This window comes from Penicillium longicatenatum (genome assembly GCF_028827895.1).
Source record: "Penicillium longicatenatum strain IBT 33135 chromosome Unknown contig_11_segment0_segment0, whole genome shotgun sequence".
NCBI lineage: Eukaryota > Fungi > Ascomycota > Eurotiomycetes > Eurotiales > Aspergillaceae > Penicillium > Penicillium longicatenatum.
The window spans coordinates 740119-765491 of NW_026643117.1; the positions used below are offsets into that span (position 1 = coordinate 740119).

The 25373-nt window shown below is 44.4% G+C and overlaps 11 protein-coding genes across 11 annotated transcripts; 6 read left to right on the top strand and 5 right to left on the bottom strand.

Annotated features, from left to right (window-relative positions):
- Positions 1-341: 341 nt before the first annotated feature.
- Positions 342-1070, bottom strand: N7484_000265 (uncharacterized protein; the record flags this gene model as incomplete). The annotated part of the gene is made up of 2 exons (XM_057110686.1): positions 342-953; positions 1002-1070. The coding sequence occupies 2 exons, from the start codon at positions 1068-1070 to the stop codon at positions 342-344; spliced, it is 681 nt and encodes a 226-aa protein (XP_056977912.1).
- Positions 1071-2202: 1132 nt separating this feature from the next.
- N7484_000266 (uncharacterized protein) lies at positions 2203-2795 on the bottom strand (the record flags this gene model as incomplete). The annotated part of the gene is made up of 2 exons (XM_057110687.1): positions 2203-2512; positions 2557-2795. 2 exons carry the CDS (start codon positions 2793-2795, stop codon positions 2203-2205), a joined length of 549 nt encoding a protein of 182 aa, XP_056977913.1.
- A 442-nt stretch (positions 2796-3237) lies between these two features.
- On the top strand, positions 3238-4919 carry N7484_000267 (uncharacterized protein; the record flags this gene model as incomplete). The annotated part of the gene is made up of 2 exons (XM_057110688.1): positions 3238-4261; positions 4318-4919. The coding sequence occupies 2 exons, from the start codon at positions 3238-3240 to the stop codon at positions 4917-4919; spliced, it is 1626 nt and encodes a 541-aa protein (XP_056977914.1).
- A 39-nt stretch (positions 4920-4958) lies between these two features.
- N7484_000268 (uncharacterized protein) lies at positions 4959-6523 on the top strand (the record flags this gene model as incomplete). The annotated part of the gene is made up of 4 exons (XM_057110689.1): positions 4959-5322; positions 5387-5441; positions 5499-5519; positions 5578-6523. The coding sequence occupies 4 exons, from the start codon at positions 4959-4961 to the stop codon at positions 6521-6523; spliced, it is 1386 nt and encodes a 461-aa protein (XP_056977915.1).
- A 148-nt stretch (positions 6524-6671) lies between these two features.
- On the top strand, positions 6672-7209 carry N7484_000269 (uncharacterized protein; the record flags this gene model as incomplete). Its single annotated transcript, XM_057110690.1, has 2 exons — positions 6672-6863; positions 6925-7209. 2 exons carry the CDS (start codon positions 6672-6674, stop codon positions 7207-7209), a joined length of 477 nt encoding a protein of 158 aa, XP_056977916.1.
- Positions 7210-7494: 285 nt separating this feature from the next.
- N7484_000270 (uncharacterized protein) lies at positions 7495-8149 on the top strand (the record flags this gene model as incomplete). Its single annotated transcript, XM_057110691.1, has 2 exons — positions 7495-7874; positions 7921-8149. The coding sequence occupies 2 exons, from the start codon at positions 7495-7497 to the stop codon at positions 8147-8149; spliced, it is 609 nt and encodes a 202-aa protein (XP_056977917.1).
- Positions 8150-8273: 124 nt separating this feature from the next.
- N7484_000271 (uncharacterized protein) lies at positions 8274-8498 on the bottom strand (the record flags this gene model as incomplete). The annotated part of the gene is made up of 1 exon (XM_057110692.1): positions 8274-8498. The coding sequence occupies one exon, from the start codon at positions 8496-8498 to the stop codon at positions 8274-8276; it is 225 nt and encodes a 74-aa protein (XP_056977918.1).
- A 791-nt stretch (positions 8499-9289) lies between these two features.
- N7484_000272 (uncharacterized protein) lies at positions 9290-10765 on the top strand (the record flags this gene model as incomplete). Its single annotated transcript, XM_057110693.1, has 1 exon — positions 9290-10765. The coding sequence occupies one exon, from the start codon at positions 9290-9292 to the stop codon at positions 10763-10765; it is 1476 nt and encodes a 491-aa protein (XP_056977919.1).
- A 4375-nt stretch (positions 10766-15140) lies between these two features.
- N7484_000273 (uncharacterized protein) lies at positions 15141-15557 on the top strand (the record flags this gene model as incomplete). Its single annotated transcript, XM_057110694.1, has 1 exon — positions 15141-15557. The coding sequence occupies one exon, from the start codon at positions 15141-15143 to the stop codon at positions 15555-15557; it is 417 nt and encodes a 138-aa protein (XP_056977920.1).
- A 718-nt stretch (positions 15558-16275) lies between these two features.
- On the bottom strand, positions 16276-16794 carry N7484_000274 (uncharacterized protein; the record flags this gene model as incomplete). Its single annotated transcript, XM_057110695.1, has 2 exons — positions 16276-16736; positions 16788-16794. The coding sequence occupies 2 exons, from the start codon at positions 16792-16794 to the stop codon at positions 16276-16278; spliced, it is 468 nt and encodes a 155-aa protein (XP_056977921.1).
- A 6281-nt stretch (positions 16795-23075) lies between these two features.
- Positions 23076-24272, bottom strand: N7484_000275 (uncharacterized protein; the record flags this gene model as incomplete). Its single annotated transcript, XM_057110696.1, has 2 exons — positions 23076-23960; positions 24063-24272. 2 exons carry the CDS (start codon positions 24270-24272, stop codon positions 23076-23078), a joined length of 1095 nt encoding a protein of 364 aa, XP_056977922.1.
- Between the last annotated feature and the right edge of the window lie 1101 nt (positions 24273-25373).

Here is a 25373-nt window from a genome sequence, read left to right on the forward strand (position 1 = left end):
GGGAACCCTGTAATCATTACATGCCTAGAGTAGGCACTCGGTGGCAAGTCGCCCCACGCTGAAAACCACCTTCGATTTAAACCAATAGCTCGCCAAAAATCATTATTGGATGGCTTTAGGCCAATAGCAAGCAATAATCGCGGTTGGTGACAGGACTTCGTAGAATATGTGACTTCAAATCTTAAACAAAGTAGGTCTAGCAACAAGCTTACCTCCTTTTATCGCTTGTTGGGTTATGGGAAAATTCCGAAAATTCCGAAAATAAGTAGCTGAAGTTCAAATTTGTCGACGAAGATCTCCTATTCAAAAACAATATGCTGGGCAAATTTCACGCTAAGGGTCTAGATCACAATTTCAATACATGACCCTTCCGATGAGCAATCATGAAGCTCATTGGTTGTGATGTCTTCCTCGGCCTCATTGACGTTGGCAGTTTGTTCCTCGCTCACCTTTCGGTCTAGAGTTTCTTTGAGCTCCTCTACCGTCCGGTCACGCGCATAAAGTGTAGACTGCAGGTGCGTGATTAACTCGCGCTGGTATTGATTCTCTAGTGCCATGCCGTTGTCCTTCTCTTTTCCATTAGGCCACTTATTGTTGGCCTCTTGTTCTCCAAGTTTCTGCAGTAAAGATGCAATGCCTGGCTGCAAATCATTGAGACGGGATTCAAGCTGCTGCACCTTGTTTCTTTCCAGTTCTAGATTCTGACATGCCACACGACAGGCCTCTGTTGTGTAAGTAACAGATGACTCGAGCTGTGATCTTTGGTGTTGTATTGCGATAACCAGTCTTTCCAATTGTTGAGAGTGAGCTCGTAGCTTGTGGTATTCTGCCGCATCACTATAGATTCTAGACTCGAGCTGCGATTGGTAATGGTTGGACTGTTGCTCCTGACGTAGCAGCCTATCGATCAAAGCGTAAGCACTGCTGTCGTACTTGAGGATGTTTTCATGAATCTATCCATCAATTAGCTTCTCGTATCAGCAAGTATCCAGGGGTTCTACCTGTTGATCGACCGGAGAGTTTGCCGACGACGGCGCGTCAAAGCCTTGCCCCTGTGCTTGAAAAGACATATTCTGATCAATGGCGAGCTGTATGTTGGGTTTCGCGACTGGTCTCAAAGCCTATGTTGACAACTGATGGATCTTATATAAGAAATCCGCATAGGCTCATAACTCGGAAGGATTAGGATTTTAATTGCCGGGGCATAGTCAGAATTGTGCTATCTTGTCACAGGTCTGACCGCGGACCGGTTTTTGGCCTCGGAGGGGCATCTGGGCCGCAAAAATGAATAAAATCAAGATTCAAAGCCCGAAATCGACCAGGGTGCGAGCCAAAAACGGTGCCGCGGGATGCTTTTCGAAAGTTTTCATTGTTAATGCACGCACCAGCTGGAGCCCCAATTTAACAACGCTGCTAATGTGGATGCTGATGTAAATCGGAATGATCGTTCTTGACTGAAAGTGCAGACTCATTATTCCTTTAACGATATCGAGTAGGAGCGAATCGCGCCCACCTTGTAACCCGTCACCCATCGCCTCAGCTTACATCATAGGGTGATCGCGTGTAAGTTGAAGGATATATATAAATATAAATTGTTTAATACAGAAAAAGAACGCGTTTTTGCCATGCCCCTCTAAACTTCCATTATTATAATTGCTGCAGATTTGGGAAGTCTGCAACTACCTCCCTCCGATCACTAGTGTTAGAGTGCTAGCCGACCTACGATGAGCCGGTACCATAATCAGAGGCTTGAGCCTATATCCGAAGAGATAACACCAATCGACCATCAAATATTATGCCTTGGAGGCACATCCTCGAACCTGGATCGATTGCCTTCACGTTTGCAGCGTGCAAAACGAGCGTCGCCCGACTTAAAGATCCAATTTGAAGAGCTGGCATACGAGATGAGTTACTTGAAAGCAGAGCTTCAATGGCATAAAGAGACAAAGCAGATATTCCTTCAGTTTCAGGAGAAAGTTGTCGACGTTTTTACATTCCTAGAAGACGCCCTCTCTCGAGCAAATGCACGTTTACATGAGTCCGAACAACAGTATATGACGCTATGGGAATCGCGTTCAGGAAATGGGGCGGGAGGCTTTCTTTAATAGCTGTAATAATAATCGCAAGGAAATAGCAGACTGTGTTACCTTCATATTTATGTGAACATGAATCGAATCCTAGTAAACCGCCAAATTGAAGCAATCAAGTAGATGTTTGCTGGTTATTAGGACATCCCAAGATTTTCATGGCTTCTATCTCCCTTCGTATCACTTCTTGGAGAATTCCGTTCAGCGTTGTGACTCTTCCCGCCAGATCTTCCATTGCGCGAAGTATCGCATCTAGATTACTCTCCAACTTTTCAACGCGACGCTCTATGGCGATGAGACGATTTTCCAATCGTTCTGCCATGAGTGACGGCTTTTCTTCTTGATCGGCGAATATGGCATCGAATTCATGGAAAGGTCGGATTCTCGTTGAAGATGGAGGTGATGTAATTTCACCATGTTGCCCGCTATACGATCAGCTCATGAGTCATAGTATGGGAGCTTGAATTACCTAAAGTTCGGTTCCCCACGTTGGTAGATCCCTTCGATGTCTAGATCTTGTGATATACCTTGGTGGACTTGGGAAGTGATGGGTTCATTTCCTATGGACATGTTCTGCCATGGATCTGAGCTAGCAACCCCATTGTAGGTTATGTCACTCATTGTTGCTGCGAAAATATCTTCGTTGACGTCAAACGATAACGATGGGTTGCTGGCCACCCATATATCATCGGGGTCATCGAGAGCCATGCACCTGGGGGGGGTATGAAAAGACATAGCGAACGATTAATATGATTGCAGCAGACCTTGTCGTCGGGGTCGCGTCTTTTATTTCCCTGGCACAAAGAACGCGCTAATTACTCCTAGTCGCCACACCATAGTGTTGGTTCTAACATGAGATTTCATTGGCTGCTAGGCAACTACTATCGCAGGGGTGATTCACTTGAGTCTGGGCCTGCCCTTACCCCTTTCGGTGAATCTTTAGTTAGGCCGTGCTAAGGTTCTGCATGTGCCTTTGATTGAGAAAGAGGTCAATGATTAACTTTTGCGTTTCTGGTACCATTAAAGAAGTCCTGATATCACCCTTGGTATGAAACGACCAAGCAAGATTAAGGAGGTCATGCTATACTTAAATAGTATGCCCATGAGGGTAAAAGAGTTGAAGAATAATTTCTAGCCTATGAACTTCGACATGCAAAATTCGATAGATATCGGCTGGCTTGATGTTGGCGTCCGGGAAGATTCCCGGCTCGCAGTCTTAGACCAAGGCCGGCTGCAGAAGGTTGTCGCTGAACTGATCGACCCAGAAAGGCAACGCCCATCTTTATGTGTCTTTCTTGGTGGAAAGAGCAAAGACTATGCTCTTCAGCAACTATACCCACTAAATAATATAAAGCGACATGTCTCAGACTCCCAAATCAAGCTGAGATATGATATCGCCTCGTTGGGAGGTCGCCAGCCTATGTTATTGGCTGACGGCGATCTACCCCTCTTGGAAAGTTACAGCCCCACGAAAAGATTACAGCCTGGGGCAGGCTTCCCTGTGTCCTGGGAAGATCATTCCGCGGCCAAAGTTCTCATAGGCTTGTGGTCGCGATTGATCTTTATGTTCACAGACGTGGTTTGCATCTTCGTTGATGATAATGCTGGTCTTGAAAGGATAATCACATTCTTAGTCGCTTGCTTGGAGCTTGGGTCCGCATCACCTTTAGCTAGATCTCTATTACCAAGGGTGATCTTTGTATACGGCACAGCGAAGGAAAATGAAGATTTGGAGATGCCAAACACTAGTTACCTGCTCCGCAAGATTCAAGAGAGTGGGCACAAAGATCTTCTTGGTCTATTTTCGGGTGCAGAATCTGTGTATATGTCGCATGAGGAATTATCCAACATCGCCCGGTTCCAAAGGCTTAAGACTACGATAGGGGAACAGGTGGATGTGGTTTGTTCTCACCGACTAGAAGATTACGCTCGCCCAAACGGGAAACATCTTACGGCTCTATTTCATTTAGCATTTCAGCATACCTTGAGCGATATTGCTAGCCCTTTCGACATAGTTAAGGCTACTCGAAAGAATCGCCCTGTGACTAAAAGCGTCGAATCACACTTGGTGCATTATCTTCAGATTGGCCATACTGCACACGTGCAACTCCATGAATTAGCCCCGTCAATTGCGTCCGCTCTTTTCATGGATCACTATGTGCCTAACATGTTTGGTCTGTTGAAGCTTTCTACCATCAAACGACCATCGGCAACATCTAACATCGAGTAGCGACGAACCCTAAGACCGTTTTCCATAGCCTGTATGGATCTTCTGTCATGCAAGTTTATCGCAATTGCCAAGGTTTGTGGCTAGAATGCTCTCCCATAGAACAGGCTAAATTGGTCGAGCATCATTTTTCCAATCTCTTTAAGCAACTCTCCACAAAGGTAGTTTCTTCGGCTGAACTACGAAGAGAACAACTCATGAATCAAAGTGGTCTACTTTGTCGCTTTCGTACTAATCGTATCTGCTTATATTGTCTTCTACATTCTGCTCAACATATCTTACCGTGTGGTCATACCTTATGCGATCGATGTGCACAGGTTTTTGGATCTCCTGCCCTCGGGTTAGAGTATCAATTTACTATTAAAGGCTGTGTATATTGTCTATACCAGAGGCCACTAGTTGTGGATGTACTACCGCCAACTTTGAGCCCCACGATCCTTGCAATCGATGGTGGGGGAGTCAGGGGGGTTATTCCATTGGAGTTTCTGCTTTTAGTACAAGAACATTTAGGCCCGTGCGCGATTCAAGATGTTGTTGATCTTGCCGTTGGTACGAGTTCGGGTGAGTCGGGTATTAATGATGACTTTTGCCACAATACTTGCTAAGAGTTCAAAGGAGGTCTTATTTCTCTCGGACTATTCGCAATGTCTTGGAATGTCAAGGATTGTTCCGAGCGTTTTGAAACCTTAGCGCGTCGTATTTTTCGGGAGAGACGCCCTCCTCTACTCCTCCGTCAAATTGCTGGCTCTCAGTCACTTCTCGGACAGGTGGCTAGATGGTTCCAGTGGCTGATTCACGATAGCTGCTATGACTCGCGGATCTTCGATTTAGCTCTAAAAAGCGCATTTGGAGAGTATCGCCGCATCTTTGGCGCTACTAGGGGAGATCCTCCGGGGCCACGACGCTCGGGCCCTAGAGTTGGAGTCGTAACAACGAGTATCTCTAGGGACACCAATACCTTTGTGGTCGGAAATTTTAATGCATCACAGGATGCTGGGGGCGAACCTGGTAAGTCGGACCCACTTGTCGTTTTCATGCACTCTTTCGTTAATAAGTCATTCGAGTTTTTTAGATTACCAAATAATACGTCCTGTGGATTTACGAAACGAGCCAACCGTTTGGAGAGCGTAAGTTGAATCCTACTAACTTTTCGGCCACGGCGCTAAAGAAAAATTTAGTGCCAGGGCCACGGCGGCAGCACCCTTGTAAGTGATAACTTTGCATTAGCTTCGCATAAGTGGCGCTGAACGATTGGGCCATAAGCTTTTTTACACCGGTCGATCTACAGGGAATCGGTTCTTTTCAAGATGGCGGATTAAAACACAACTTCGCGGGGGAAATTGCGACGCAGATCTCACACCAGATATGGCCTAGGGCAATGGGCTCCACGCGAATGGTGTCCCTGGGCACCGGGAAGGCTGAGTCAAGTGACCACACTCCCCATTTCCGCCATATCTTCCGTGACAGCTTTTTGCGTCGGGGATTCGATGCGTGGATGTCCACAATGGATACAGATAGTGATTGGAGAAAATGGAGAACTCGTCTACCTGATTTTGTTAGAGCAGATTCCCATCGCCTTGATGTGTCGCTCGGAAATTCGCCAAACGCTATTGATGCCGTCGAGACCATGGAGGAATATCGTAATCTGGTCATTCTTCAAGTCGGAAGCGCACGGATGGCCCGGGAAGCTGCCACCTCGCTACTCGTGTCTCGGTTTTTTTTCATCGTGGATTCCTTACCAGAGAATACTACGATGCCATTTTGGTGCTATGGGTCGGTGCGTTGCAAGGGGCCAGCCCAGAAGGTAGTCAAGGCATTGGAGCTTCTTTACCCGCAAGGATTATCTTATGTCTCGGATTGCGGCTTGATTGACGATATTGGGGGAGTAGAAAGCCTCTGTGGATTATGCGGACGATATAGTCGTTCAATATCTTTCCTTACTCGTCATTCCGATTACATTGTGAATATCTATATACAGGCACCGTCCAAGATGCGTTGGCGTATAGGGGGATTTCCGGACACAGTTGCCAACTTTGCCTCAAAGCAAGGTCTCGATTCGCCATTTGGCCAAGAAAATCATGATTTCCCTTGCCGACAGCCATGTCATAATTGTGACGCCACTGGAAGTCCCTCAAAGGGCAAAAGGCGCAGGAGCGAATCAGGAAGCTTAGCTGATGTTCGCTCTAAGAAACGCGCCTTGGTCGATTGACTGGGGTATCAGAATAATTCATTTCATTTTTTCTTTCAATTTATGAAATTGGAACTTATACGTATAAATATCGTAATGTCTTCCTGCCTTGAAATTCTAGACACTCTATCATTGTATATTACAGAGGCAGTGGTCAATTTAGAACGCTATGGCTGGCCCAGACAAGGACAGAAATTCTCGAGTGAAATTCATGAAGCGATGCAAGACATTAAAGGCTAAAGCTCACCAGCTGGCTGGCCTTTGCGGCGCCAATGTATATCTCTTCATTGATCACCAACGAGGCTCATTTGTCTATAACTCTGTCAATGATGGATCATGGCCTCCACCGGACGAAGTGCTGGTTAGTATTCTAAGATATTCCAACGCTTGGTGTAAGAAATACTAAATTGAGCCACCTGCAGGAACATCATTATCCAAACCTAGACCGTGCGGGCTTTAACGGAGTGGAACACTCTCCTGGACCTGCCACGGAAGAATTGGTAAACTCGCCAGAATCTTCCACGGGCGAAATGGACCGTGTTCCGAAACCTGCCACAAGTGAACTGAGACAGCTCCGTCAATATTTTGCCATGAGACTGCAACTGCTTTCATCATTGGGTAATTTCTACAAGGATAAGGATCTCACCCACGATATCACCCACGGGGGTGATTCAAATACTACGCGGTCAAACAGTCATTCCAAATAGGGATAGGCATTTCCTTCCCATGGATAGCTAAGATAAGCATGTCCTCTGTGGTGGACGTTTTAGCAAATTGAACGGCATTTAACAAGTTGAATCTCATACCATTGTAGTCTCACCTCTTTCATTTCTTGCTCGCTATCAACACTACTTCTATGTGTAATTTCCCCGCTTTATACGTAGGTTACTACTCCATCACCTCTTTACCCCTTTCTAGCGCTGCCAACTTATAAAGCCCTCACTCAATAAATGCACGAATATCAAAAAAGTAGGTAGTCACTCATTGTCAAAATGGCAACTCAACATCCTACCAATGGTACCGAGCATAACGGCGGACTATCATACGAATCACTCGAGACCCGTTATGTGCGGATGATGGTGGAAGCAGATAGGGTTCCCTGGCAATATAATATTATGGCTAGCGCAGCCCATTGGATCCTTCTTGCGGGATACTTAGTGGTCCCTGGCACATTTACATCGCTCCAAGCCTCTGATGAGGTCCACAGCAGCCTTTCAGGAAACAAAGCAGGCGCTTTAATTTTAAGCACTATTCAGAATCCCCCTCTTCTTGCGCTGGCAGCTGTGTTCTTTCTCTCGGGTATAACTATAATGGGATGGTTGTATTGGGAATATCAGTCGAATTACATTTGGCTTATTAGTCATATATTTTTGTTTGTTGCGAATCCCCTTCAGCCAACTATGAACTAATTTTGGTAGGCCTACCCTTCTGAATGCATCAGCTGGTCTTGTGACGACCCTCATCAGTTTATATACTGGTCATGGTGGAGATTGGTCAATTATGGCCCTCTTGACTGTGATTGCATCTGGTCTATCAATGGCATCTTCCCTCAGCCTGTTTGTCATTTATAGGTTCGGGATGCTTGGAAAACTGAAACAAGAACACGACCAGCTTATCTACCACCATAATCGTCCAATACATGCTTAAAGTCATAGCATTATGATAGCTATCCTCCTCTCATTCAGATGACAGAGCCAGGCAACGCATAATCTTTGATCCATGTTGGGAGGAGACACTAGGCCGCAAAAGCCGAGAAACATAGCCTTTGGTTCTATTTCTTCCCTTCCTTGCTGTCTCCATAAGCGTCAATGATCTCCGTTTTGTCTTTGTCTCGCCTCTCCCTCGAGTCATTGCCAACGTTTCTCGTTATTAGGTTATTGGCTTCCGCTTTCCTCTCTTCCTTCTTCTTTTGACGCTCCTCCTTGGAGCTGTTGCCTTGTTGCTTCATCTGTTCTCTTTGGCCAGGCGTAAAAAACGTTTTCGTCTTGTCTGACATTGTAATGACGGGATTTTGGGCCTGCTAAGCTCTTAGTTATTTCTAATCAAGCTTGCATCATTGATAGAAGACGTACCAAAGAGTAAATCAATGGAAGAATGAAAATTTCGTGATTGATTGCCTTTAGAAAAGCGGGTTTGGAAGAATCACCTTATGGAAAGAGAGAAGAGTTAATATTTAATCTCTGCTAATTTCGAAATTGGCAGATGATGTAGCAGTATTTATGGTCACAAAAAATCAGAAATGAAAGGAAGTTGTCAACTATTGGCCTCAGTAGTAAAACTGGGCGAATCGCCACCAATGCTAGAATCTAGGAGCGATTGGCCACCATGCATCGACCATTAAGCCGTCAAGACCCGGAATGCTTGACAGCGCCTACTGTACGTGGGCGCTAAGGAAGTTAACTAACCTGGAAACCCATGCCTAGATAACTGTATGAGGCTTCCGACTAATCAGAGGCTCGTATTATCCGGCCAGCCAATCAAATCTCAATATTTTGTGTCTAAGTTATTTCAGTCTGTGATCAGAGGGCGAATCGCCGCCAATAATGAAAGTTGCTAGTGTGATTGGCGCCTTTCTACCCCGTGAATGGGTAACGTGACATCATCTTTGAACTAATGTAAGTATGTTCATTCGGGTCTATATTGTTCCGGTCGCATGTCTTGCTACCTAATCGGCTGGTTCCCCTTTCTCTTGGTACCTAAATAACATCCTTACTTCGTCAAGAATTTCACTCTGACACTCTGCATATTTCTTCAACATTTCTGATTTCGTTTTGTCGCTTTCGTAAGATGAATCCACGATTGCCCTTCGATGATGCTGCCTGGGAAAAAAGCGACCAGATCGAAGACTACTGGCTAGATCTTCTCTTCGATGAAGACATCTATAATGAGATTGGAGTTTTTCTTGCTGAACATCATTGCCCTCGCCAATGGGCCGATTTCAAATTTTTCAAATCCGGCGGTTTCAACGCTAGCTTCCTTATGACATTCACGGATACCGATACTGGCGGCGCCGTTTTAAGACTCCCACTGCCTGGCGTTCATATGTTTCCTGAGGAAAAAGTTCGTAATGAGGCCTCCATCATGCAATTCATCACGGAAAGAACTTCACATACAATGCCGATTCCAGTTCCTATTGTCTCCCGCTGGGGAGAGAGAAACGAGAGCCCCTCAAATTTGGGTCCCTTTATAATCATGGGTTATATTGACCACGAGAGAAGTATATCTGACCTTCTCGAGACGCCGGGACGCCAATCAAAACAACGTCCAGAACTAAATCCGGAAATCAGCACAACAAAGCTAAAAGCCCTCTATAGAGAACTTGCCAATATTGTCTTTTCTCTATCTACACTATCTGCGAACCGGATTGGATCTCTAAAAAAGACCGGCAAATCAGCGTGGGAAGTGGCATATCGACCATTATCTATTTCTATGAACGAAATTGTGCGGCTAGGGACGCTACCTCGATCAAAACTCCCGACCGCGATGTACGATAGAGCGTCTTTATACTTTGAAGCCCTAGCAGAGCTGCACATTTCACACCTCAAACACCAAAGGAATAATGCTATAGACTCGGCCGACGACTGCCGGCGCAAGTTTGTCGCTAGATTCTTATTTCGGAAACTTATTCGAGATCGGGAGCTTAGGGACAAATGGATGTCTCATGAGCATGGCCCATTTCCAGTTTGGTGCGATGACTTCCGACCGCAGAATGTTATGGTCAATAAAGCTGAAAAAGTCGTCGGGGTGGTGGATTGGGAGTTTACGTACACCGCCCCAGTTGAATTTACTCATGCTCCACCCTGGTGGCTTCTTCTCGAAAAGCCAGAATATTGGACCAAAGGCCTTGACGACTGGTGTGCACAGTATGAGAGACGGCTTCAGATCTTCCTTCAGGCAATGATGGATTGCGAAGAGGACGCGTACCAGGCTCGGAAAGAACGACTCGAAGAAAGCCAGCGACTCTCTAGTCGGATGCGACATAGCTGGGAGAGCGGAGACTTTTGGATCATGTATGCTGCAAGGAACAATTTTGCCTTTGACGCCATCTATTGGAACAAGATCGATCAGCGATTCTTTGGGGACGATAAATCTGACGACAATATATGCGATATATGGAAGAAAAGACTTCATCTTTTGGGACCTGAAGAAAAGGAAATCATGGATGAATATGTGGATTTGAAGCTTCAGGAGAATGAGACAAGGCTTCTCTCTTGGGACCCAGATCAGTATACCCTAGATTATATGGCCAAGATGGAAGCATGATCGCTCTTGGATGACCTGGGAAATAAATATCCTGGTTTGCCACGTGCATTTAAATAGAGTGGGTGCTCTTGTATATGATGTTCCGTATTCAATCCAATTATTGTCGCTTACTGAGAAAGGTCACCCGCTTTGAAAGAAACAGTCGTGCCCTCAGATCGAACTCGCTGGCCATTTTTCTTTTTCAATTTGCAGAATTTCTCGAACGGCTGGTTTCAAAGCCTTGGCCCAGTGATCCCTCCCGAAAGACGCAGAAAAGCCCCAGGAGCTTTGTAGTAATGAAATCGCAAGATACAAAGAGGAAAGAGCGACTGTTGCCAGATTGCCCATTCAACGACTGCTATGTTTACAGAGTATGCATGGAATCCATTGAAGCTTACATCATACTTAGAGGGTCGCGAAGCGCCTTAAAAGATTGAGTGTCTGAAAAGGTAGCGATTGACATCAATAAGGAACAAATCAAGACAAATGCATATTTAATAGTGTCCACCCCAAAATTCCTGAGGCCCTGAAAATCAGCCATCTTTTAATTTTCCCGTTGCCATATTAAGGGGAAGCACCCCAATACGTTATTGTATCGAGGTAGTGGGGAATCAAGAACCAGGTGCGACCGTCTGGGCTCGCTTGTTGGAGAAAGGCGTGCTGAGAACCATCAGCTCAAATTGCTCATTTGGAAAATCTCTTACCTCGAATAAATACGAATAAGACGCCGACCCAAGTTGTTGAATAAAATGTCCCGCGAATATCGATAGATTGGGCCCAGGACTTTGCTGTTTGTCTTCATTTTTATCATGACTTGTAAGCCTATGCGCATGACCGAGCCGGATTATTAAATTAGCAACGCTTTCACGGTCTGACTGGATGCTAGTCTGACGATCGGTAATCATGGAGTCCCCGATATTGGCTGGTAGAATGAGTGTCAATCTAATACCATGATTTCAAGCCAAACTCACCTAGCTTGATGGTGCCATCAGGGCATAACAGAATGTTGTTGCTATCAACTTCGCCATAGGATATATGTAGCTGTTCATGTATAAACTTTAGGCCTAGGAGGACGCTTCGGCAGATACTTGCGAGCTCGGGCTCGTTTAGCTTGACAGCCGGGGTTGATATAACTTGCGAAAGGTTAACGGCAAACCCATGATAGTTATAAGCTAAGTAAATATGAGCATCGTTGTGAAATGCTTCTACCAAGCCAACGATATTCTCATGGAAGGCATGTTGTAGTTTTGGGAATTCAGTTTGCGGCTTTTCAATTTTCCTCTTCTTAATGAGGACAATTGAGAATCCATAGTAGTTCCCTACACTAAGCCAACCATTCCCAGCTTGTTCAATCTCCCAATTCAAGGAGTATTTCTCAGAAGGATGTCCTTGATGGGGAAATCCATGCCTTGGCGAGGATTTAAGATTAGATGGTAATGGACTGCGAGGATGAATTGAATGACACTCACTTTGCCAAAGCCATTCGTATATTGCTCATTCTCAACCCTTTTTAATCCCTTGTTTTGCGGCTAGAAAAGAAGGATGTTGACTTTGAGGCATTTCAGTTTATTGTTTAGATTATTTTGCTGGCTGTCTATATACGGTGTTATGCCGTGGCAATATCACTCACCCATCTTCTGGTATCAGAACCAGAACTGGGTCAATACTAACGATTGTTAGCAAAACTTAAACCTGAAGCAAAACCTGTACTTTAATTCTCTGCTTTTACTCTTTGCCGTATTTCTTTTGTTAAAAAACCCTCCAAAGCCCCAACGAAATTCACTAGACTTGAGTTCTCTAAATCATAATTCGATTTTTAAGGCTGCCTCTTGAGGACCAATATGGCACTTTTTACCGTCACACGTTATTTATCAGCCCCAGAAGTGATATATGGTTTAGTTGTTGTTCTAGCCCTTGTGGTATCTGCAGCATACCATTCTATGGTACATATCAGCTCTTTACTTTATTGTCGAATTCGTCCCTACCTATTGCGCCATGTAATTTACGCACGGTTCTACTGGAATTTTCTCGGCCTTGGGTCCATATCTAGGCTTCACTTGATTTTGGCCATATTTCATATTGCTGGGACTGGGGTATGCAACTTTGTCCAGGTTAACACTCTTCAAGCCGCAGGCAAAAGAGCCGCAAAGCTATCACTGATCAATTTGATCCCAATGTTTTTGGGTGGTAGCTACGAGTTTGGTGCTCGAATTCTTGGTGTTTCACTTTATTCATATGGATTTCTTCATCGCTCCTTTGCATTGGTGGCGCTCATCGAGGCTGTGACGCATGTTATCATAGTGATCCGCTTAAATTCAATCTCCTGGACAAACGAGACTCAATACTATGGGCTTTTGGTATGCAACCCCTCTGGTGATTTGTGCAAGTATTAAACATCAAGACAGACTACCTGCATGTTCTTGGCTCTGATTATTTTGCCACTGGTCAGGAAAAGGGTCTACGAAATATTCCTCTTGACTCACCTAGGATGCGCCATCACAATGATTTACGCAATTTGGCGGCACACTCGATTGACTGAAGGGCATGTATGGTTGTTTTCGTTATCATATTTATGCACCTTTGTTACGGCCGAAGTCTTACAAATGGCTCGCATCTTATATCGAAATGTGGTGATAGGAAGAAGAAGCCTTGTTCGAATGAGGCTATCGACGAATGTAGGTGAAATAGCTCGAATAACATTGTCATTGCCACGGCCATGGGCTATACGCGCTGGCCAACGTGTTAATCTAGGAGTGCCTCTTGTTGGAATCTTTTATCTTTTTCAATCCCATCCATTTGCAATAAGCTGGTGGGAAAATGACATGAAAGGCCGCGCAATATCAATCTCGATTTTGATTCGCCCCAGATACGGATTTACGAAGAGAGTGCTAGATCGCGTCGAGCCTAATATCGAGTGTTCGGCCTGGATTGATGGTCCCTTTGGTCCCGCCTCGATCGGGTCGAACTTAGCCGGTGCGATTGGTGACTATGGTCATATATTTATGGTTGCCACAGGGATCGGAATTGCCTCGCAGCTGCCATATATCAAAGAGCTCTTGGATGGCCATCATAGAGCAAAGGTTCGCACACGAAGGATCACGCTTGTATGGCAGCTAGATAAGGTTTTTGATTATGAAAGTGCGCGTGACTTATTACAAATGCTAGTGGCACAGGATAACAGCTATGTGAGTTACGTATCACGAGTACTGAAGGTTTATTAACTTTGACTTATAGATGCTCCGCGTTTTAGTATATAATCCTTTACAAGCTGTTAACGTTCGTGACATTGGAGAGACTGGACTTATAAAAGCGCACAGTGGCTATGCGAACTGGAAAACGTTATTACATCTCGAGATTGGAGATCGAGTGGGAAGGCTACTAGTGTCTGGTGAGTTTATTCTAAAACAATCATCACCAGCATGACTGATAAGGAATTAAGTCTCAGCACAGTCTCAAACTCGGCATGAGATCAGAAATACGGTCAGGAGTCAGGTGGATAAAGAGGTGGACTATTTTGAACCCGAGTTTCAACCTTGGGGTCAGACAGGGAGTTTACGTTCTTTTTTGAAGCCTTAGGCTTACTTTTTTTGTGTTGAAATCCAAATAAACTACTTTTAAGGTTGTCCAATGATGTAGATTTTCAGGTCAGCTGACCAGTATGGACCATATTACTCCACTTACAATCAGAACGAAAAGTAAGAGCAAGAGAACATGGAACGTCTGACATCTGGAGCTTTAGAGAGACAAGGAAAGGAAATGCTATCTAGCAAACGCTGGGAACCAACCAGGGAACTTCAAGGGACTCTGATAATATATAGGACCTTTTCTCTTCTTCTTCCTACATCTCTCTTACATCTCTCTGCCTACCACTGTTTCTTGTCATCTCAATATCTCTATCATTCTAGTTTGGTATGTGGAGAATGAAACTTGAATATGGAGCTCTTTATACAAATAACAATGCTAAGCTAGAATATCATCATGTCGTCGCCGTCTCTAGACCCGCGGCGTCCAAGTGAGACTCAGTCATACTGCCCCCGAGACCAAAATACAGTCTATTCTGCCCCTCACATCTCCTCCACATAAAAGGGAAGCTAATTATGTACAGGATGTACTGGTCCCCCTCTGGATTGGTGACTGGTTCTGTCCTTCCTTTCGACAGGAGGATGTCCCCCCTGTATGGACCCCGATGAGAGATCAGCTTGGATGCAGCATGGTCGACCCTCAGGGCGCAATTATCTGTGTCCCATGCGCACACCGGTTCGTTGAGCATGGTACTCACCCTGCATGGTGCCAGTTCACGAATATAATCAATGGAAGTCGCCAATCTAGCACTGTATGCGGTCAATGTAAGAAGGACGGATCGACATGTTTTCAATTTCATGTGGAGGAAAGGAGCATGGTTAGAACTGGCCTCTGGGCCTATTGGGCCTGGAATAATAACTTCGAGCCTGGTCTGTTTCCTGAGGCGCGGGTTGCAAAGGAGGTCCTTCAGGACTGGCTAGGGATGCTACAAGTTCCCGTTCGAATTCATGGATGTCACCTATGTGAGATGGCCGAGGAGGAGCGCGAAAATAAGCTTGAGGTCGCCCGATATGAGGTCACAGTGCAAGAGGCTGCCCACCATGAGGCTACACAGCATGAGGCTACACAGCATGAGGCTACACAGCATGAGGCTACACAGCATGAGGCTACACAGCATGAGGCTACACAGCATGAGGCTACACAGCATGAGGCCGACCTGTTTGAGGCTGCGCAGTATGAGGGTAACCAGTATGATGCCGAGGGTTATTGGCTTAGTGACCGCGTTGTCTAAGTGGTTATAACAACTTTTCTTATGACTAATTAGGGTATTACTTACCTGGCGTGACTGTTTGAGGTAGAACGGAGTTATAGAGAGAGCAAGTGGCATCCAATGCGCCCTCTGTCCTGATTTCAATAAGCTTTGTAATAATATCATCCATTGGAAGGGGCAGCTCGGCATTCGAAGTAAGCACCCGTGTGGAGGATTCTCGAACTTGACCGAGTTCAACGTCGGCATTCCAAGTCGTAGGGGTCTATGTCGGTGTATTGTTTTTTGGAATGAAGAGTCGGTAGACGTCTCGGAAGAACTGTATCATAGGACGGATAAAATCCATTATTGCGATACAAAGCAATGACGCATTAGAGGCGCGTGCCATTGACTTATACATGTCCACCAGGGCTGTGGAGGTCATGGGTTTTTTACTTGATTTAGCGTCTCTAGAAACACTAATTAATATCAAGCAAGTTCTTGGCACTCAACGGAACGGATTGTGGCCGATCAACGGAAAAGTCCATATCGCTACAGCTTATGAAGGGCTGCTTCTCAAAAGAGTTCGGTGACAGCGCCCGTGTTGATGATTTTCGAAGGGGGAACTTTTATGTGATTCGGCTTTTTCGTGAGATTCAAAAATACAAGAAGCTACCTATTTCACAGCTCATGCACCTAAGAACTAGTGATTTATAGTCTTTAAGCTCTCATAGTAAAATAAGTTGTAACTAAATCTTATACCTCAACAGCGATAAATCATTTGTACGATTTCATCGACTTGCTTCGTGACGTGCAATTCAGTTCCGATATAGAGAGCCCTCAATCTTACGAGCAAATTTCCGTTCCTGTCCTGGACTTCGCAAATCTCCTTTATTTCCAAAAGTGACTCGCCATTCCACTTGGTCGCTAATTTAGCAAAGAATTGCTCGGGAACAATTTCATGACCAACCAAAACCGCAATCTGAACGAACTTGCCAAGGTCACTGCTCAAGAAGTTTGGGTTGGTGATCCGTTTGCTGAGCTCTCCTGGTATCGAGTCTATGCAATGTATATTCCACATATCTTCAATAGCCATGGCTGCATGTTGAACTTGATCAATCGTGCTCAATAGGTCGGACACCCCATAGGCCTTGTGCCAAGCTAAGGTGAATGCTAGCGGAATAGTACATTTCAGGACATCGTGTGGCTTAGTGACAACGTTGTCTTAGTAGTTTTAGCGAACGTTGCTTTTGGATAGTTAGAGTAATTACTTACCTGTCATAGCTATCTGAGATGAGATGGAGCTAAAGTAGAGAGAAAGTGGCATCCAATGCGCCCTCTGTCCAAACTTCTGAATAATTGGCCTCAATACTCCTACCAGACGTCAAATCTTCGGTTAGCGAAGTAGATCAGTCTCGAGACCGTTAAGTACGATACCAGATTTGAAATTCAAAGCTAGGACAACCTCATGAATTGATCATTCACTGTTCTCATTTGGCTACCATCTTGTTGCTTTTATATTTCTTGACTGCCACTAGATTACCCACAGATGTAAGCATTATGGGGTCGGCGCGGCAATGACACTTTCGTCTTCTCGTTGATTCTGCGAACTGTACGATTTCGCACGGGATAGGCGAGATAGATTCAAGAATTCGACAGAATGGAATTCCTGGTCGATAGGTTATTCATGAAAAGCCGCGCGTCTCTAGTTGGCAAGTCACAATACTTGGCGGAATCTACAGCCCTAGGGCTTGAAATACTGAATCCTAAACCTTTTATGTGTTGAAATTGGATTGATTTGATTTAAGATAACACATGGGAATTTTCTCTATGGCCCAAATTTATTATTTGTTCAGTAGATAAACCTAGATCTATGAAGTGTGTCCTCTAAAGGTGTACAGTATTGAAATATTCCGACGCGGTATATGTTTAGTAAAACCCAAGAAGGTTAATTGCATAGCAGGTCCTTTATACTTAGGCCCTGCCGAGAGCTTCTTTTCACCCCCTGAAGTATCTCCTCTCTAGGTATGATTTGTGGATCGTCTTCAAGGGGCACTTCTTGCGGGCGCTTGGGCAGAGACTCAGAGCTGATTGCGTGGCCACTAGGGGCTAGATCGGGCTCGAAAGATTGATTCTGTCCTATCAAATACATCCGGTGATCATGAGACCCTCGGTCTGTATAATTTCGGCTGCCGTCTTGGTTGGCCATTAGCCTTTGGGCTGGATGGACGCTGTCTTGATGGGTGTTGTATTCGCTTATAAAAATGAAGGACTCGCAGTTGGCACTTGATTGATGACCTCTGCCATGGTTCAATAGATGGCGTCGTAGCGACCTCGGGGTTGCGAATCCTCGTCGTTTGCAGTTTTCGCGGTCGCATTTGAGTTTATCGTCTGGATGGAAGGTGTCTTGATGGACATTGCAACTACTTTGAGTGCTGAATAATCTGTCACACTTGAAGCATTTATGGGTTTTGCGCCCCCTATATGCCTGATTCTGATGGCGATCTGGAAGCCCTGGGTTTGCGGGTCCATCGCTTTCAGAGCCTTCGTGGTAAGATTTTAGCCTTTTTTCTGAATAAACGCTCTTTTGATTGACATTGTCTTCGCCTTGTTTGCTGTGGTGTAATAGATGGCGTTGTAGCGACCCTCGAGTAGCGAATCCATATCGTCGTTTGCAGTTTTCGCGGTCGCACTTGAGTTCGTCGTCTGGATGGAAGGTGTCTTGATGGTAATTGCAACTATTTTGAGCGCTGAATAATCTGTCACACTTAAAGCATTTATGGGTTTTGCGCGCCTTATATGCCTGACTCTGATGGCGATCTGGAGACCCTGGGTTTGCGGGTCCATCGCTTTCAGAGCCTTCGCGGTCAAAATTTAGCCTTTTTTCTGAATAAACGCTCTTTTGATTGATATTGTCTTCGCCTTGTTTGCTGTGGTGTAATAGATGGCGTTGTAGCGACCCTGGGGTTGCGTATCCATATCGTCGATTGCAGTTTTCGCGGTCGCATTTGAGTTCGTCGTCTGGATGGAAGGTGTCTTGATGGTAATTGCAAGTTCTTTGAGTGCTGAATAATCTGTCACACTTGAAACATTTATGGGTTTTGCGCCCCCTATATGCCTGACTCTGATGGCGATCTGGAAGCCCTGGGTTTGCGGGTCCATCGCTTTTAGAGCCTTCGCGGTCGGAATTTAGCCTTTTTTCTGAATAAACGCTCTTTTTATTGACATTGTCTTTGTCTTGTTTGCTGTGGTGTAATAGATGGCGTTGTAGCGACCCTGGGGTTGCGAATCCATATCGTCGATTGCAGTTTTCGCGGTCGCATTTGAGTTCGTCGTCTGGATGGAAGGTGTCTTGATGGTAATTGCAACTACTTTGAGTGCTGAATGATCTGTCACACTTGAAGCATTTATGGGTTTTGCGCCCCCTATATACCTGACTCTGATGGCGATCTGGAGACCCTGGGTTTGCGGGTCCATCGCTTTCAGCAAGCATATCCTTCAGATACATCGCTAGATGGCGATCTAGAGAGTCTTGGTCTGAAAATCCACAGATACGCTTGCAGCCTTTGTGGGGGCATTCTATATTTGTGTCTGGATGCACCGTATCTTGATGCCAATTGCGGGCGCGCATATTGGGGAACGATTTGTTGCAGTAAGAGCATCCAGCAGGCATATCCTTCGGATGCATCGCTAGATGGCGATCTAGAGAGTCTTGGTCTGAAAATCCACAGATACGCTTGCAGCCTTTGTGGGGGCATTCTATATTTGTGTCTGGATGCACCCTATCTTGATGCACATTGCGGGCGCGCATACTGGGGAACGATTTGTTGCAGTAAAAGCATCTAGAAGGCATATCCTTCCGATGCATCGCCAGATGGCGATCTAGAGACTGCTGGTGCGCGAATCCATAAGGTCGTTTGCACTTTTCGACATCGCATTTGAGTGTGTCGTCAGGATGGGCGGTGTCTTCATGAATGTTGCGATGTTGGACAGTAGCAAATGACTTCCCACAGGCGAGATCAAAGCAACTATGGGGTTCATCATTGCGATGAGTCACTAGATGATGGTGATGAAGACTGTGGTCGCCATAGTATTGGGGATTGTATTCGCGATGTTGAGGACCTTTTTCGCAAGAGAATGTCATCGCTAGCAAATCCAATGCGTATCTTAACTCGTGAGTGAGAATGCGGTGAGGGAATAAGGGCGAGGTTTGTAGAAGCTCAAGGAGATGCTTATCGAATTCCCATTCAAGCAATAGATTTTGGGGTTCCCATTGTAGTGGTGGAATAAGACCTTTTTGGGAACACAGAGGTGACATGATCGACAAGCTGGCACAAAGGAGCATCATATCAACTCTGCTACCAAGGTCAGTCTGTGATGCTCGGTCTGTTGGTGTTTGCCTGAATTTTGCATATGGTCCTTGAGTAGAAACCCTTTCCACCTGATAGAGTAGACGGTAAAGGTACTCTCGTAGATGCTCCTCTGTAATACTCAAATGAAAAGGGCTGTTTTCATTTATCCACTGATGGATAATCTCCCATGCTTTGTGTACATCCGTATTGGTCGCTTGCAAACTGCTATTTGCCGTCTGAAAAAATCGATCTGGACCAATATGAGGTTCCCAGTCCTCCTCTTTACGCCCAGCGATTTCTTGGAGCGGATGGTGGTCGGCTGGCAGTGGCTGTACGCAAGAGTGAAGAAGAACGAAAGATAGAATGAGAAGTAGCTGTGAGAATGAAAACCGGCTACTCATCATGTTTGTAGGGTAGATTGATGTGGATTGGAAGGGTTGATTCATTTTGATAAAACACGATATGCTTCAGGTTGGTATAGTAAGATGTAGAGGAAAGGAGAAACCAAAATCAGATGTAGGCTGTGGGTGCTAATCTATGTTCCTAAAATGGTATAGTGCAAACCGCGTACCCTAACTTATTCGTGGTAACCCTTATTCGTGGTAACCTGTAGGTAGCATTTGTTAATCTCATTCTTATCCTCTTTTCTCTATGTATCCAGCTCTAAGGAAATGCGTTATACCTACTTTTTGAATAATAAATGTAAAGGAAAGCTCAATTTACTACTTTCAAATGTTGCTTCATTTCATAGCTTCATAGCAGGGTATATAACCTGAAGAATTCCCGATAGATTTACTGTTCGAGGCCCAAGTCCCATGTTAAGATTCTTCCCCTATCGGCATGATTAAATTAAAAGAAAGCCAGGTTCCCCGAGATCGGTAATAGCTACATGACATATTCCAAGTCCAGAGACTCTTGCTAAGGTTCTCCTTCATCCGTTCCTCCCCTTGAATCTTTAAAATAACATTTCCAGTTCACTCATATCAACGGAGCTTCGGATTAAACGCAGCCACTGCCTCCTTTCCCATGCTTGTCGACATCACTTCAGAATATTTCAAGATTCTCCCCGACGTTCCTTTCGCCCCTTTCTGTCTAACTTCAACGGATAAGGTATCAATGACTGGCTTTGATTTTCCCTCCCGGTAGATGTAATTGATGGCCCAAACTTTGACAATCTCCAGATGGTTACTATTAGTGTCGCCCTCTGGTATTCCGGAATTTATATCTGCCCGAACGTTCATAGGGGCAGAATATTTCATATTTTCCCCCAACTGCGGAGCAACGACAATATTTCCGTCCCTTTGGCAGTGCCTCTCATCAGAAGGGCTTGTTAAGTGTTCTTCCCTTTCGTAGAAGCATGATTCTATTGTGTCCAGAAAGGGAAGTTTGCTCTGGACCCCTTAGCATAAATACCAAGTGAAATCAATGTAGTTTTCGTACCTTGAGGACAGATAAATACCGAGTAATTTGCATCGTTGTGGACGGCTGGTTCGACTGTTGAAAAAAATGATAGTAGTGTTGGTTGATAATCCCGATGTGATCGAGTATCCGTGGACCACAGTCAGAGAAGAGGATTTGGGGCTTCTAATATTATAATCATTATCAGGGGAAATATGCTGATCTACAAGGCCAGGTGTCTAGGATTCAGGCTACGTCAAAACCTGACCTATACTAACCATTTATGGATAATTATGTGACACCCCTATCACTATGGGCCAGACGTACGATTCTATATCTCAGTATAAGCTTTCTGGGTTTTTTTATTCAGAGCAATTTGACACCAATATTAAGTCTTGCGCTTGCAGTTACAGACGGGCATTTGAATAAATCCGGATGAACCTTCCTTAGATGGCATTCATTCACACAACAGATTATGTATACTCATAGGGTTATCACTAATCTCCTGGTGAGTTTCTATTCTCCCTTCAACATGCGTGCTCTCGCTATGCCTCCTGAAATGGCGATCCAAAGACTCCTGGTTTGCAAATCCATATGAACGCTGGCAATGCATGTATTCGCATTTCAATTCCGGGTTTGCGTGGCTCTTGTCTTGATGTTTATTGCGGACCCCTATAGTAGTATATGATTTTTGGCATTGGAAGCATTTGTGACGGCGGCCGTGGGCTTTGTGAGTCCTCTGCACATGGTAATATAGGGCTTCCTGGTCTCTGAATCCAATTCGACGTTTGCAGTTCTCGTAATTGCATTTGATCTCCGGATCTGCATGCTCCCGGTTTTGATGGACACGGCAGTTTCTTTGCAAGGTGAAACGCTTTTTGCAGTCGGGACATATGTTCGGTTTTTTCTCGGAATGCCTCGTGAGGTGGCCTTGAAAATATTCCTGGTCTGTAGATTTGTCTTCGCCATGCTCGCTAGAGTGTTCATGCCCGTCGGGGTCCATCATGATGATTATGACCTCGCTACTCTTATCTTTGGTTAGTGAGCTATTCCAAGCTTCAGATGGTTAAACATACAGTTCATGAGTTCCGCGTTAGTCTAAGGTATATGTGGGCGACTGTTTGATCGGAAGAATAGGGATATAAGACAACAAATTAAGAATGCATAAAATATGAGCCACAGGTACGGGATGCAGTCAAGGCTGTCATAAAAGGCGTCCATCATTGATTGTTCCTTTTTCTAAACTTGTTACTAGGCACTTCATTCGTTTTATAGTTTCTGAAATCAGCTAAAGCTTATTCAGACTCGTAGGAATTAAACTACGGCGAGTCTAGATTAGGAATAGTGATAGCTATAAGGGTTTTTATTAAGTGGCATAAAAGAAGCAAAAGAAGATGGGAAAGATTAAACTTTTTGGAACATGGTAAATCGGGTCATTTCAGCCTTACTACTTTAATACTTCTTAGTTTAAGATGAACTCTTATGAAAATAATATATAAAGATACTGTGTATAGTTGAGAAGTTCATCTGACATAAATCTTAATAGTGGCTCTTATCTTACTTCCTAGGCGAAAGAATGTAGTTCATTTATGAAGTAATAAAAATAGTAAATTAAAAGACCAAATACAACGAAGCGGGTCACACGTTAATTTGTTCTTCATGTTCCCGAAGAAGAAGGGTTAGATTCACTAGTTAAAAGGGAGGACAATAGATATTCATTACTTAAAGCAAAGAGAAAAAGATAGGCGAAGGAAACATAGACAGCCAGTACAGACGAAAGAAACAGTGAAAAGAAAGAAACCCAGTAACCATTTCAAATTCTAGACAGGTTGCCTAACACTCTGGTGACTTCGTAGAGCCCTGCGTTTGTCGTATCAAGTTGTAAATCATGCAAAACCGACGAGTTGATTCTGATGTCTCCAAGAGCCCGAACCTTTTGAATAGTAACCTCCTCAGGCTTATCAAGCCCTTCAGTAGTGGTTTCCTCGGTTCCTGGTGTTTGGCTTTCGAGACTTCGCGTGAAAGAAAGTACAACACGACGGGAACTATGCCAACATGCTGTTTCCACAATCTTGATCAACAGGGCAGACTTGAATTCGTTTTCTTGCCGCATGCCTGGGTGGATATTTTGCATCATCAACTCCAAGAAATCTGCGTTGTTTTCTGTGTAAGCAACTGCGATTGCAGCTTTGCACCAATTACTGTAGCTCATATGTTTTATGCATGTGTACCAATTGTCATAGCTCATATGCTCCATGCATGTTTGAAACCATTGTGCATTCCATGTGCACTTTGGGATGAGCTCTTCAAATGTTTTCTTAAAAAATAGATGTTCTCTTTCTTTCTCTCCCTTCTCCTTGAGCGCAAGGCAAAAGGTCACCATGTTGGCTTCTTTTGGCACGCCAAAAATATATTGGTGGCATTGATCGCAATTTGAAATTTCGTGTTGGAGTAGCTCGTATGAATCGTCTCGGTTGTCGATTATGTTTTCACAGGCACGATCGTCCCATTTCATTTTCCATAAACCTAGCAGCTCTATCTTAAGCGAAGCATTATATTTTTCGGATTTCTCTAGATCTTGAAGCTCATGGGCTGCATCGTGCGAACCAAGGGGAGTCCGGAGAAAATCGGCAATGATGGCTTCGATTTCTGACAAGGGGAGTTCGTCAACTTCCAAAGTGTTGTTATGAGAAGGCATCTGGATAGTCATAAGATGTTAGTTGTGTAGATCTTTTTTTTATATTTTGCTCACGTCAACTTGAACTTTCCATGGATCTTTCAGATTGGACTCTATACGTACTGGATATAAAGGAATTTTATTGTAATCAAAGGAACGTTTGCTAAAGGAGTTCAGGGACAGCACCGGAGCTGGGAATTCTTGAAAGGCTGGGTTTGGAACTTTTCCGAGCTCAAGGTCGTTCATAGGGGTCTCTTTCGGTGTATATCTGATGCGAGTAATGAACTCGTAGACGTTTTGAAAGAAGTGTTTCATAAAACGGAGGAAAGCCATCATTATATAGGAAAGTAATGATTTATAAGTGGCGCGTATTATCTTCAGGTTCAAACGGCCCTATGATATCCTTGATTGTTTTTTTGCTTAAAGTCAAAGGGAGCTCTTGGACTCCTTATTTGCATTCGTGTAAGTTCCGGCATTGTGTAGACACTATTGCTAATCATGAATTAAAAAACAGTGCCTCAGGCCATTTAGGCAACAAAGGTATTGCGTGACTTTTTGGGGCTAGGAGTAGCTGACATTTGTGATGCTAGCTCTTTCTAAGTGGTCTGAATCCAAGCACAAAAAAGCTAGTCTAGATTAGGGAGACAATATGTTACGGTGATACCGCTTACTCGAAGGATTAAATAAACTAGCGTAGAGCAAATTGCTAGTACCTCAAAAATAATAGCTAATTGGAAATTTGATGGGTATTGGTGGTAGATAGTTCTCTTCATTTCATTGAATACATACATCGATCTTTGGTACTAGAAATGGAAGTAAGAACAGAAACATGACTGGAATCTTAAGCCCTGTGATGCCTAGTAAACACTTGCGAATTGCCCAAGTAATTGATGGTACATGATACAGGGCCTATTCCGAGCTTGGTTCCAGATTTTGATACTAGCGCGAAATGTGTAGAGTTGGGTAAATCCGGAGATTTCCATATCATTACAACGATATGTATCATCCTCGATTTGCTGTTCTGTTTCCCAAAAAACATGCTGCGGCTTTTGGAGTTCGGATGGGGGTTCATCGACAATGATAAATGTAAAAGATATCACTAAAATTGACCTCCCTTTCTCGCTACTTTTGTCGAGAGAGAAGATGCATCGTGGCGCGAATGTTGAGGGAGTGTAACCGAATTGTTCTTCAAATTGTCGTCTGGCAGTATGAAGCAAGGAATAATCCATATTTGCATCGTAACTTCCACGTGCACTTCCTCGGGTTTTATCCTCCTTGAAAAACATAGAGCCCGCAAGATATTTGGTGTTGTCAAGATTGGGGAGCCCAGGAAGCTGTATATACTTCGGACTTTTGTTCACATCGATTGTAGATATTTCTTGTGGGTATCGAAAGGCTCGATGGCGCAATATAGTGTCAATTTCGTCCATCGTT